This window comes from Heloderma suspectum, chromosome 2 (genome assembly GCF_057233095.1).
Source record: "Heloderma suspectum isolate Gila_16-S chromosome 2, 16-S_ref, whole genome shotgun sequence".
Taxonomy (NCBI): Eukaryota; Metazoa; Chordata; class Lepidosauria; order Squamata; family Helodermatidae; genus Heloderma; species Heloderma suspectum.
Window position 1 is genome coordinate 65619908 of NC_139459.1, and position 14024 is coordinate 65633931.

The following is a 14024-nucleotide window of genomic DNA, read 5'->3' on the forward strand; positions in this document are numbered from 1 at the left end:
AGGATGCAAAGCAGCCCCAGAGCATCACCGAGCCACCACCATGCTTAACTGTAGGCAGAGTGTTCTTTTCATGCTTCATTCTTCTTCCTCCAGACATACTTCTGATCCATTGGGCCAAAAAGTTCCAGTTTTGTTTCATCGCTCCACAGAACAGAATCCCAAAACTTCTGTAGCTTATTTATATGATTTTGAGCATATTGGAGCCAACATTTCTTGTGCTGCCACCGCCGCCATTGCAAAAAAAAAAAAGTAAAGTAAAAAACAACAACACACACCCTTGATAGGCTATGTAATGATTTATGTAGCCTATCATGGCTAGATTTCCAAAGTCAGCCATGTAGTCTACGTAAACATTTACGTAGACTACGGCGAAAATAAGGGAACGCTATTTGCGTTGCCCTTATTTTCGCCGTAGTCTACGTAAATCTTTACGTAGACTAGACGTGACAAAATAAGGAACACAAATGACGGTCCCCATGGGAGCCGCCATTTGCGTACGCGCTTTTTTTTTTTCAAAGTCACCCGTGATAGGCTACATGACGATTTACATAGCCTATCACGGCTGACTTTGGAAATCTAGCCGTGATAGGCTACGTAAATCGTTACGTAGCCTATCATAGGTGTGTGTGTGTTTTTGTTGTTTTTACTTTTTTTTCGCAGCCGGGTAGACGGGGCGCTCCTACCCGGCCTGAATTTCGCTGGCAAGGGATGGGGCGCCTCCCCCCCTCGCCTGAACTTCGGGGGGAGAACCGAAGTGCCTCCCCACCACCACGAAGCAAGCTGCGGGACGAGGTAAGTCCCTTTCGTCCATCCCTAGTCTTTTGCAGTCATTCGAGGGTTTTGTCAGCCTGCCTTCTCAGAAATCTGGTTGCAGCCGTTAATAGCTTCCTTTTTCTGCCCCGTCCCGGTAGTGTGACCACTGTTCCTTTAGCGTTGAACTTGCGAACTATGCTTCCTACGGTGTCTCTAGAAACATTCAGTGCCTTCACTATCGTTTTGTATCCTGTTCCTTGTTTGTGAAGGGCAATGATTATCTCTTCTTTTAACTTTTTGGACCATTCTTTTGACATAGCCATATTTCTAACATGCAGTCACACATGACACTCAACAGACCTCGAGCCAGTTCAGGTATTTCATGTGTTCCAGCTCAAGCACACCTGGTGCAACTAATGAAGCCCTTGATTCGTTGCATCAGGTATGCTTGAGACAACACCTGTTTTGCATATTTGTGATGTTATGAGGGATTCTATTCAGGAGGTTGAATAATTTTGAGACTGGAGAAGTCATTATAAGTTGCATTTTCAGTTGAATTTGGGGAAACCACTTGAAGCATTCGTTGTGTTGAGCTATTTCAACTGCTTTTGCTTGATTTGTTCATTGCAAACAGCTGAAAGTCTGTAAATTTTGACAATAAATCTGATTTGCAATGGTGGTTGAATAATTTTGATTGCAACTGTATGTGTACATTTTGGGAAAGTAAAGAAAAAAGAAAAGATCTGGAAGTCCACAGACTCTGCACAGCCTGAGGAGGTCTGTCTGCAGGGGATTCTGCAGGCCAGATTCTTATTAATCCAAGTTCATTTTAGCCTGTCTCGAATTTATCCAGCATCCCTACTGTCATACATGGACAAATCTGAGGTATACCACTCTTCCTGTTCTCCACATTATAATTAGGTCTTTGGGGCTATACGTGTTGTTGGCATGATGCCCTGACCCTAACAAGTGGTTTTGTTAGTGGCTTGGTGTGTGTTTTAGGATACCCTAATGGTCCTGTTAAAATAAGAGTCATTTTCTAATGGCAAAAATCTCTCCAAGCTACCATTTCCAATTATTCTAGCATTTCTTTCCTGGAGTCCTATTTCTGGGAGGAAATGTGTATATTCCTCTCATTTAGACAGCAGCAAACATGGGAAATCATAGATGGATCAGGATGGAGAGGGTGGGGTGCTGTGCAGTATCGCCAAGCCCACTGTATTGTTTTTTTTTACCTCCCCAAGTGACACCAAAGCCATTTTACTGAATAGCATTAAGTAACTACTCAAATATTTATCAGTCTTCTCCTCCTAATAATGGAACACTACATTTGTCCAACTGTGGATGAGAAAATATTTGACCTTTACCTTGGAATTACATTTTCAGTTCTGGCATACCATTAGCCATTTGAACATGGATATTTGTTAAAAATAACATTTAAAAAAAGAATAGCACTGCTTGATTTCAAGTGTTGGAGAAAGACAAAATATTTCATTTTGTGTTCTTCTGAATCAAAATTGACAACACTGGTGCAAAAACATGAGAACCAACTGGAGTATCTGAGGTATTTCCTTCAAGAGGAAATGTTGATCATCTGCTGATTCTTCAAAATGGGCTGCCTATTTCACACTTAGTTATCAGTGAAGTTCATGATTGCCTGGTTCATGATTCATACATTGCTTGTATTCATGCATGATCCCCCAGATATGCTTCTCTGGCTCAGCACATGTGCAGTCATTTTAGAGTAACTAGACTGCTTTGTAGCTACATAAGAAAAAGTTGTTTAAGATTAACCTCTTACTGTCACTGAAGTTCTTCCCAGTTGCTGTGAAACCATAGCTACGTACAGCGGAAGGCAGAGTAGGACTGCCCCTGCTGGTTCTGCCTGCAACTTCACTGCACCCACTAGCCTTGCCCCGACCTCTCCGCATCCACCAAAGGGCTGAAAGGGGTACACTGTATGTGCGCAAGCACTCCACACAGAATTTCAAATCTGGCGCAATCAGGGTTCCAAGTTGCATCTTGCATGGAGCGCCTATGCACGTACAGCTGCATACATGTAAGCAGCCTTTCAGACTTTCTGGCTAATGGGCTGGATCCAGATTTAGTCATACTTAAGAGTAGATCCATTGAAATCAATGAGACTTATATCAGTCATGACGAACCCAAGATCTCAGTGGGTCTACTCAAAAGTATGACTAAATCTCCAATGTGTGGAGGTTGGGAGATACCATAGGCTGCATCCAGTGGGTGCAGTCCTGCTTCCTCTCTACATGTTTACACATGGAGGAAATGACTCCAAGGGGATAAGGTAAAACTGCCCTAGAAGTGCCTGCACAGAATTCTTTACTGTTAACTCCCTTACGCTCGGAATGCTCACTGAGTGCTGTGAAGTACGTGATCAGAACTAGTAACCTTTTCTTTTGAATATTCTGTTGGGGTTCTTTTGATTGTTTCTTGCAATTATTTTACGCAGTTGGTGTCCCTGATCTAGACCTAAAAACGTCTCTTGTTCCTGAGTATAATTTCTGGCTGAATTTCCAAGCCATTACTAGTTCCAGGAACTAAAATGGAGCCAATGCAATAAGCCAATGCACATGACACCATTGTAATTCATGTGCAAACATTACAAGCCAGGAGAGCTCTGTCTGGAAAACAGATTTTTTTCCTCCCACACATGCCAAGACAGTGTGTAATTATTACAAAGCTGTTCTGAATCAAGCTGCAGGGAGTCTGCACAGCCCTAGATTTACTAATACTAAATTTTAAGATCCACTTAGTATGGCAAATATAGGTATACCGGTCTTCTGGATTGAATATCAAGAGGTAGCTGTGTGGGACACATACGTCTGTAGAACTGAGGAACAGAACCTCAGACCTGGGGCCCCAATTCGGCCTTCCATGGTTCAGCAGAAGGCCATACCTCCTTCCCCTGGCTCCACCCCCTTTTCCCCAACAATCATTTGGAGGTTTCCCAGCTTTTGTGCAGTTTCTTCCCATTCTAAAGGGTTGAAATGCCTCCCCTGAGGCTTAGTTACCTGCAGTAAGGGCATTAAGCTAAAATACGCTGTTATTTTTAGTCCCACTCCTTTGCCTGTGGCATCATCCACCACTGGAATGTGGCTCCTGAGAGCCCAAATGGAATTCAGTCCTCAGGCTGAAAGAGGTTCTGCATCTCTGCTGTAGGACAACAGATAAGTGTCCTGCCAGACTCAGTCCTAGTGAGCAGAAGGCTTCACTACTCCTGTCCCTAGGTAAAAAAAAAACTCACTGTAAGGGCATTCTTTTGGCTCTGAAGGGGTCCTCTGGTTCATCAGAATGGCATGAACTGGTATAGCTCTACCATATCCAGGAGGTGCAAGGGCAAGAGCAGCATGTTGGATGGCATGTAGGGTAGAGACCTGGTCTGTCCCACTTATTAAAGTGTCATGATACTGGTATAAATAAAGTACTGTATACAGATCCTCCAAGTAGGAGGTAAGTCTAGTTGAGCCACTTTCAGTGAATTGTGATATGTATTTAATAGCTTCGGCTTCAGAAACCCTAATACACATGTGCGCAGAGCAAGCACATGCAAGAGCTTCCTCATTCCCTTAAGCAGAAGAGGAAGCAGCTGTGCTCATGTAGCCATTTAAGGAGGGCCTACAAAGATGGTATATAGATGAGGTTTTTCATAACAGACAATGACATTTCTATAGGAACATATGAACTATATTGCATGACAAAAGACTGGGTTGGATCCAGACATAGTCATAACCAGAATACACCCATATTACATAATTCATTAAAATCTAGTATCCTTCCTGAAGACTTGAAAAATTATGCATTTATTAAATTTAAGATGGAATTTGAGTTTACAGGGCTTTTTGTGTATGCTGGACAAATACATTAATTTTATTGTATATGATGTCCTAAAAATTGAGTATTCTTTATGAAGACTTAAAAAATAATGGCCTAGCCATTTATTTAATTTAGGGGTATAATTAGAAATTAGGGTTTCTGTATATGACGGACAAATATGTTAATTTCATTGTATACGATGTCTTAAAATTCTACAGAAGTGTGATGAAATTTTATAGGATTTGTCCTTTCGAGTATTTGATAGATATAAAATCTACTTATGTCTTCCTTGTTATGAAATTATCTTCTGGCTCTGTTAAGGATGAATAGGGTAAAAATTGTGGTTTTAATGTTCTATATATTTTAAATTGTTTTATTGTGGCTGTTTGGTTTTAATTTCTGTGAACCGCCCAGACAGCTTCGGCTATTGGGCGGCATAGAAATGAAATGAATAAATAAATAAATGAAATCTGAGAAAGAAAAGTACTAGAAAAAAGTTTAATATATTTTACAGGTTGTACAAGTAACAAAGAATTAAACATCAACTCCTGTACACAAAATAATATTAAACAGCATCAGACATGATGATCCTGACAGAATACATCTCAACAGTGCACAAAAATGGGACCTGGGTATGTTCCATAGCAGTAGTACTGTTCAGGAAGGTTATTTTCTGCAAACTGGCCTCCTCTAGTATATATAGTTAAAACAATTGTGCTTTTGCTTATCCAGGGTAACAGTGCTCTTTTCTGGAGGAAGGAGAGAGAGGAAAAAAGTGAAACGGTGCAACATTACAACGTGATCCAGTTGTGTACCATCTCTATCCAACAGGAGAAACAGATATTGTGTGAATGTTTCTTGGGGCTAAAAGTCTGACTCAGGTACTGGAACTTTGTTGGCCAGGAAAGACATATCCAGCACCTATTTGAACTGCCCCACCCCAACCCCACTGAACTGGGATACATATCTTTAGTTACAACGGGGCTTTTTTAGTAGCCACACTTATTCCTCCAAACTCATCTCATTTACCCCCAAAAAAGAAAAAAGAAAGAATTGGGAGTTCAGCAGACGAGATGCTGAAAGATATGCTGAATGAAAAACTCTGTTATATATGTGCTATTGCTTGTCTGGATGGATGCTACCTCACTGGATCTGAGCCTAAACTTGAAGATCCTAAGAGGCCAGGCATCTTCTATGCTTAGTGAAGTCAATGGGAGTTGTAACCAGTATGGAAAATTGCCACAATACAGAGCAACTGGAATCCTCATCTTGGTAGACTTTTAACATGATATTGAACATGTGAATGCCTGTTTACCTGCAAATTTATTGAAAACCAGCTGGAAAAATGCATTCATTTCCATTTAAATCAAGCATAGCTCCTAATCTGCGAAAGGTAAGTACCTTTCGTACATCCCTATTAAGCTCCATTATGTTGGTTTGGCTCCAGACTTAGGTCTACTCTAAGCATAGCTCTATTCTAAACATGGCTAAGTCTGGATCCAACATATAGTATTTATTTTTTGTGGAACATTTTTGTGGGCAGTGTAAAACTGAGCACTATCCAAACAGGCCCCCAAACCAATTGAAATGTTGAGTATATTTCACATTGTAGAAAGGTAGTAAGAGAAGGGAAATCATCACAAAGGAAAAAAGCAAATATATTATACATTTATCTTTGTTAATCTCAGGAACTCCAGAGCTCCTAAAAGAAACAGGTATGAATTATAAAACACTGGTTTATAATTTACATTCACAAGAAAAATGATCTGAATGACAACAAATTCCCTTTCCTACTTTGCATTTCTAATGAGACTCTTCCTATAGTTTTGTATTAAGGCATCAGAGCTTGCCCACTAGATATATGCTGGAGTTAGTGCTAGCCAATATTGCAGTAGGTATTCATGGTAGCCACCAGGCAACAAAATATGGTATGGAAAAGAATGGCAATAAGAAAAAAAAAATCCTTCGGTCTGAACAGATGTAACGAGTGTGTATGTTTGTGTATATATAGACCCACTAACAGCAACCTTACTGTATAGTTTCTGTGGACTACCTTTTCTCCTCTTGTTAGGTCTAGTAGCTAATCTCAGAAAGGAAAGTGGATTTCAAATGGTGCCTATGCTTTCACAACACACAAAGAAGAGAAATAGACTGAAAGGTCTATACAAAGACATACGGCAGGATCTGAGATAAAGTTTTCATCAATGTCCTGTTGGTGAAATGCAGGAGTGCTGCCATCCAGGGAAAACTTTGGAATTAGTACTCATGTAACTCTACAAGAGCAAGAGATTCTGACAAACAAGAGACAGCATGGGTGCTGCTACCTTAGGTTCTACTTATCATACACAAAAGTGGAAGGGGGGGAGAGCAAGATGGCAGTGCCTATAAAAAGACAATTGTGGCACCCTGATTTACAGGTAGTGTCATCTTAGATTTTCAGTGACTCTGATAAAAGACCTGAAAGACAGGATCCACCAGCCGCTGCAATATTGCATTTTAATAAACTTTTCCATCTTTTAAATCTTTCCCATCATCTTTTAAATCTGATTCAGTTGTTCTTATTCTTCATCCATTTCTTTATTTTACAGTCAAAATCTATACATGTTTCTTCAGAAGTCAAGTCCCGCTATGTTCAGTGGGGCTTACTCCCATACAGCCTGTTCTAATTAAGGGAAAACCTCACTTCCTTTATGTAGCATACTATCATATATTTTCATTGATTCTGAATCTGAACTCTAACTTTTTCTGTTGTAATTACATTGGAAAATTGAAATTTTCCTGAGATGGGAAACATAAAAACATAACCAGTATTTTAGCCCTTTCTTGGTTATGGATATGTAGGAATAGCCTGAGTAGGGGGAAAATGACAGATCAGAATTAAGTATCAGGATTCAGGTTATGTGAGATGATAAAGGCACTAGTCTCAACTTCTTTAAGGTGGTTGTGTGTAAGTTTATACCATTATGGATTGCTAGTGTGTTCTATTTAGACTGTTCTAGAATAACCATGTTTCCAAACCAAGTATGTCTGCATAATCATGGTAAAAATGATTCTCAGTCTATGAAAATATATTTTTAAAAGAATTTCTTAAGGAAATGAAAAATATATAAGTACAACCAGTTGTGTGACACTATTTTTAATAAAAATGTCTATTTTCTTGTTGCACTGAAATAGGTGAGCTTATGTATGACCATAAATACAAACTGAAGTCTTTTGTGAGGAAGGGAAATCTTACTTAGTGAGAAAAACCATGAAGGAAATATTGTTAAATAGCATCCACTGACCTCATTGCATGTGCTTCACTGAAACAAATGGAAGTTTGTGCTAGATTTGGTAGATTACAACTTACATCTAAGACACAGAAAAGATATATGTGTATGTATGTGTGTAAATACATATATGTGTGTAAATACAAATCCCCTGGACTGCAAGGAGGTCCAATCAGTCCATCCTAAAGGAAATCAACCCTGAGTGCTCATTGGAAGGACAGATACTGAAGCTGAAGCTCCAATATTTTGGCCACCTAATGCGAAGAGAAAACTCCCTGGAAAAGACCCTGATGCTGGGAAAGACTGAAGGCAAAAGGAGAAGGGGACGGCAGAGGATGAGATGGCTAGATAGCATCACGGATGCAATGAATATGAACTTGAGCACGCTCCGGGAGAGAGCGCAGGACAGGAAGGCCTGGCGTGCTATGGTCCATGGGGTCACGAAGAGTCGGACACGACTGAACGACTGAACAACAACAACAAAATGTGTGTAAATATATATACACACACACACACACACACGCGTACATACACACACATATATACTCTGTCTCTCTCTCTCTCTCTCTCTCTCTCTCTCTCTCTCTCACACACACACACACAGAGTTACTAGTGAATGCAACAGCCCCACACAATATCTAGTTGCCTCCCTAAACATGCTTTTTCCAGTAAAATCTCCAAGACTTAAAACCAAGTCCTTAGGATTCTGCACAACACTTTTCCCACTACGTACATTGCTTAAGTCCATGAGTGGTAGTTTATTTTACATGGTTTTATGTTAGGCAAGGGATTTCACACTTAGCTTTTTTCCTATGGGTTTGTCATTCTCATCCAACGTATGGAGCTCCATTGAGTTACACTGATCTAGATTCAAAACAGAACAGTATACACTGAATACCAGCTCTTGAGGAGCAAAGGTGGAAGAAGGCCTTCATGTCTTCTCTATGGACTTCCCAGAGCCATCTTGTTGGCCACTGTGGGAAACAGGAAGCTGGACTAGATATACTGCTGACCTGATCCAACAGGGCTCTTCTTATGTTCTTATAAAGAGCAAAGATGTATTCATGACTCACTGGTAGTTGGATCAGATGAATCACTGGTCTTCATCTGGTAGGCTTTCACCCAGAAGTGGGTTATGACCTTAAAACAGATTGTATTAGCAGCACAGCACCATGCCAGTCTTTTGGAGATGATAGAGGTAGATAGACGCACACACAGAGCGAAAGAGAAAGAGTGGTAAGATAAAAATAATAGAAGATGCGTTGGGGTGAAAGGTGGCTTCCAGGTTAGAAAGGGTTGAAGGGCACTGACAGGAATGATTCAACTTAGGAAGAAGGCATGGCCCAGCTCCAAGTTTCAATCTCTTACATACCAAAAAAAGAATGCACAATCTAATACAGTGTGATATAAAACTCAAATTTAGAACTGCTTCAGTCAATATCAGAACTTAGGACCTGAGAGTGTTTTGCATGTGCTCAAGATTTTTCCATGTGTGGGGAAATGGCACAAACTACTCTTTTTCATATACTCCATTCTGTGAAGTCCAATGAAGTTCTATTCTTTGTTTGCTTTCATCAGTGTTTTTCTTCTGCTCCTACTTAAACGGCAAAAATCAGTGATAAATGAGGAGGGAACGAAATCACACTTTAACTCCCTCCCCCCCTGCAATTATGGAATCACTCATTAATTGCGTTCTGAAACTCTCTAGATCATTTGAGGTTTGCAGCCATTCTGTTTACAACCCTCCTCAACTGTACTGCCACATTAATAATTCTCATTATATACACTCTGAGCAAAAATGCAGCAATAGAACTTGTCCCAAATAATAAAAGAAAATGGAAGGGAAAAGCAAGGTTGCTCATCAGCAGTGGCATCGACGATTTATAAGAATATCATAGAACAGGGAAAAGGGGCATGTTGTTCAGCACTATGAGTAATATGGATCTTAAAAGGACTTTGGGAATTAGGAAAAAAATATCCAGTATGGCAACTAAATTAAGTTTCAGTGTTTTGTATTTACATTTCTGATTAATTACCTTATCTTGATTAAATGAGATTATGGCTGCATTTCATTTTTTTTTAAAGGGAAAGCACCTGTTATCTCTATTTAAAATATTCAAGGTTTACATAAAAAGAGCAAAGTCAAGTTAAGGAATTTGTCATTCAAATGAAATCTAGACAGCAAGTCAACAGGAAACAAAAATGACTGAAAACAGTTTCCTCAGCAGCACAGCAACACAGTAATAAATGTACATAATTCATCATTAGAAGGAAAATAAACCTACATCGATTACAAAATCAGCATAATCTTTGGTACCAAATGTAAGGGCACCTGCTTGTTAATGGTATCATCTTCATTTGCCATGTAGCAGAACAATCTTGCTTTTAAAAGAGCTCAAAATATCCGATCTTTTGAGAATGTTTAACTTGTACCTTAGGGCAAGCTACATATTTTCAGTTCCTGTTTAGGTTGAGCCTTAGGCCAAACTACACAATATGATAAACGTATTTTTTAAAAGCATGTTTAAACTAGCAAGTTTTATCTTGCCAAAAAAGCAACTGTGGGGTCCTGATCTAGAGTATGTTCCTGATCTGGATGAGGGAACCCACTCCAACTTCCTGTAGACAATCTCACTCCCTGCTATTTCTGCCCCCAAAATGCTGTTTGTGGTAACACCCCCATTCAGGAGCAGATAGCAGGTGTGTGTGTGTGTGTGTGTGTGTGTGTGTGTGTTGGGATTCAGCAGGAAAATGGCACAGGGACCCAATCTGGAATGTGCTCCCATTCTGGATTGGGGGGACCCACAACAGTTTTTTCTTCAGAAGAAAAGAGGCCAGTATGGGCACACTTTTAAAAAAGCACATTTATCCTAACATGTCATTTTGCCCTAACAGAAGCACCTACAGCAACTGAGAGATGCTAAGCCCTGGTCTACAAGTTATACTGCTCAAAACAGCCACAGTGAGATGACTCTCCCCCCGACCCCGGCACCCCTGAACCGCCTCCCACATAATATGTATAGAATACCACATGTTCCTGGCAGTGGCTAGTTCTGGAATAGAGCATCTCCAGGGATGGCAGAAGTCAAACGTGGTGATTGGCTCTATATGTTACGGCAGTAGGAAGTCATCACATGGAGGCAGTTTCAGCTATAATGCATATACCAAGCACAAGCTGAACAATAAAATACAATACAGATTTTAAAGTATCTCGGTTTTTTGAAAAAATAACTTCTTCTTCTAAGACCACTTCTTGAAGATTACTTAAAATGTTCATATTATTACCTTTTTCAAAATCCCTTAAGGGGTTCCAATACCCAAACACCATAGAAAATGAATGACAATTTTAAAAACAGGAAGGAAAGAGAGACAGACAGAGAGAGGGAGAGAAAGGTTATAATACAAGGTCAGGCATTCCCCTGACTGAAGGTATTTTGTGTGATCTTGGTGAAGTTATCCCCTGCTCTACCAACTCCACCATGGGTTTTCCTGCCAGATGCTTGTATTTCCTTAAGGGCAGATCCCACCTCCTGGGTATTCATTTATATGTCGCCTGACTTTGCGGTGGCAAATGAGCAGTAAATACATGATTTGCTTCTTTAACAGATGATGAATGCATCATTGGATCTTGTAAACACTACTGATTTTATACATTCAAGCTTTGTTCTTAGTGAAAGTGGCACTTGCTCGAACCATTGCACTCAAGATTTAGCACTTCAACAGGTAAAACGATAGCTGGTAATGTCATTCTGATGGACTTCCTTGATCTCCAATGGTACAGTGCACTGGGATATATCCATTGCTTGGATTCCACTGCGGTTCCATAAAATCCAAATGACGAAGCCAATATCCTGTACTTCTCTTTGTACTTGACTTGTGCTTTATTGCTGTACACATTTCCCCGTTGTCAATTTAAGTGCCCCTCTGTTATGTAACACACTTAAAGTTTTAAACTCTAATGGCATCCTATGGGGACTGGCATTAGAAAAGTATCGATACTTTAGGTCATCGTAATAATGATATTTGACTGGTTTCCCATTTATATCCTTTGGAAAGGGCCAGAATCCATAGAGGTGAATTTCATCACAGAACCTCGTAGCAAGCGTGTACATGAGGAGTCCTGTGCTGGGTCGCTTGATAAAGACCTTGTTGGTCAACCAATAACTGCAAGAGAAAATAAAAGACAAAAGGATGTACAAGTGATCGTTAAGAAGTTTTGTTTCAGCTTCAGCAACAGGAACAGGAACAGGAATAGCAGCAGCATGTACAACACTCTCACTTCTCTAAAAAAACCAAACACCTTGAAAAGAATCCACACAAACATTCAAATTGACTTGTATCGTTAAATGTGATTCCTCCCAAAACATGCATGTCTCAGCATACTTTTTCTCAAATTACATGTAAAATACAGGGTTGGGGCTGAGAATTGTTGGGAATATTGGAATCTCATCTGCAAGTTACTGGATGAGGGCAGCGTTGCAGTTAGTTCATGGGAATTTTGACCACTGCTAGCCTCAGGATCTCTATAGCTTTCAATGTCATTTCCTATGATCTCTTCCTTTTGCTCCTCCCCTTCTCCCCCCCCCAACCTCCACCATTGCTGGGAGCAAGAGTGTTTGCTCTTTCACTCCTGCCTGTGTAATGGAACACAAAATAGATGGAACAAACTCTATGCTGTACCTGCATTTTTATGCAAGATTATTTGTGAGTAAAACTGTTTTACCCTTTCTTCACTAAAGAAGGATGTGGTCTCCTTTTATTGTACTAAGATAGCCTGTGTGCATGTGGGACTGGTAAACACTCATTCTGTTTTGCCTTTTTTTGTTTTTCTCTGCTAACTGCTGTTCTAGCAGGAGGTATCATTACTAAATAATTCCATCAAGAATTGCACTGCAACATTTAAGTGCAAAAGGATAACCAAGCTCCAATCCTCAGACATTGGTTTGGGAGGTGTGATTCAGGTCTGTTCATATCAGAATTTGCAATGATCACGTTCCTCAACCACCCCGAATAGGGAAGGGTCAGAGCTCAGAGATAGGTGCATGCTCTTTGCAGGTACATTCCAGGGTTCAAGCCCTGATTCCTTTCCTCCCATCAATGGATACTATTTTATGTATTTATTTGATTATTAATTCTATTGATATACTTCTTTTTTAGGTATACCAAAAACACCATCCCTCCCAGCCCCCAGCCCCACTAGCATCAAATGTAGTTGTGTAGCCAGATAAGTACAAATATGAGATCAAATATTAAATTAAATTAACTGATACATTTTCAGTATTATTGTGTCCTGTACAAATGCCATCCCTTAAGCTGCCATTTGCCCTGTATGGAAAAATGTGTATGTACCCATATGTTTTACCCAATGGGGCAAATAGAAGTTGGGAGGAGGGTTTTACATCAGGAGCATGACATAGAGGAGAAAGTATTTATATCCCCCCACCCCAGCACTGCAGCCTGATCCAAATCCCATCCCCTTCCATTGCAGCTTTTAACAGCCACTTAAAGATATGGGATATCATCACAGATCCTATCCCCTTGTCTAGTTTGTCCTTGATAGGAGCTGCACTCACAGTCCTGATTACTAGATGCAGAGATCTAGCCCTCAGAAGCATCCTTTTGCCCATGCAGACACAGTTCTCACTTGAGGAAGGCTTAAGCACATGGGAATATATTTGTGGGAAATCTAAACCTTATCAAGCAGGATTATCTATTTCACTAATGCCATACCACAGTGCTTCTCTGATTTTTAGCAACATCTCCTTCTGAATATAGCAACAATAAAAATCTGTTTTGCCAGGCTTAGCTTCGAATGTCATTAATCACATGTCGGCAGGGTGTTTTTCCCCCCAAAGCATATATTAGTTGTGAGTTGGAACCTCTAAAAAGCAAATGTGAAGCAACAGTGACAGATGCCGGGGGAGGGGATAAAAAGAGAATATGAAGCATTTTCTAATTTTAGACTTATTTTCTCCTGTGTTAAGGGAGAAAAGAATCTTGACTAGCAGCAAATCCATCAGGAAATAATTAAGGGCCACTTTCCTGATGTATTTTGCATAAACCTAAAATAAGTGTTAGTAATGTATGGCTGTGAGAGCTGGACTATAAGGAAGGCTGAGCGCCGAAGAATTGATGCCTTCGAACTGTGGTGCTGGAGAAGAC

The 14024-nt window shown here is 40.1% G+C and overlaps 1 protein-coding gene across 1 annotated transcript in view; it reads right to left on the reverse strand.

Annotated features, from left to right (window-relative positions):
• Window positions 1–5084: 5084 nt before the first annotated feature.
• ST8SIA4 (ST8 alpha-N-acetyl-neuraminide alpha-2,8-sialyltransferase 4) overlaps window positions 5085–14024 on the reverse strand; it is a 102423-nt gene continuing 93483 nt past the window's right edge. Inside the window, exon 5 of the mRNA XM_084833802.1 lies at window positions 5085–12026. Within this exon, the coding sequence (XP_084689928.1) occupies window positions 11744–12026 (283 nt within the window). The 3' untranslated portion in view covers window positions 5085–11743. The remainder of the gene's footprint in view (window positions 12027–14024) is intronic.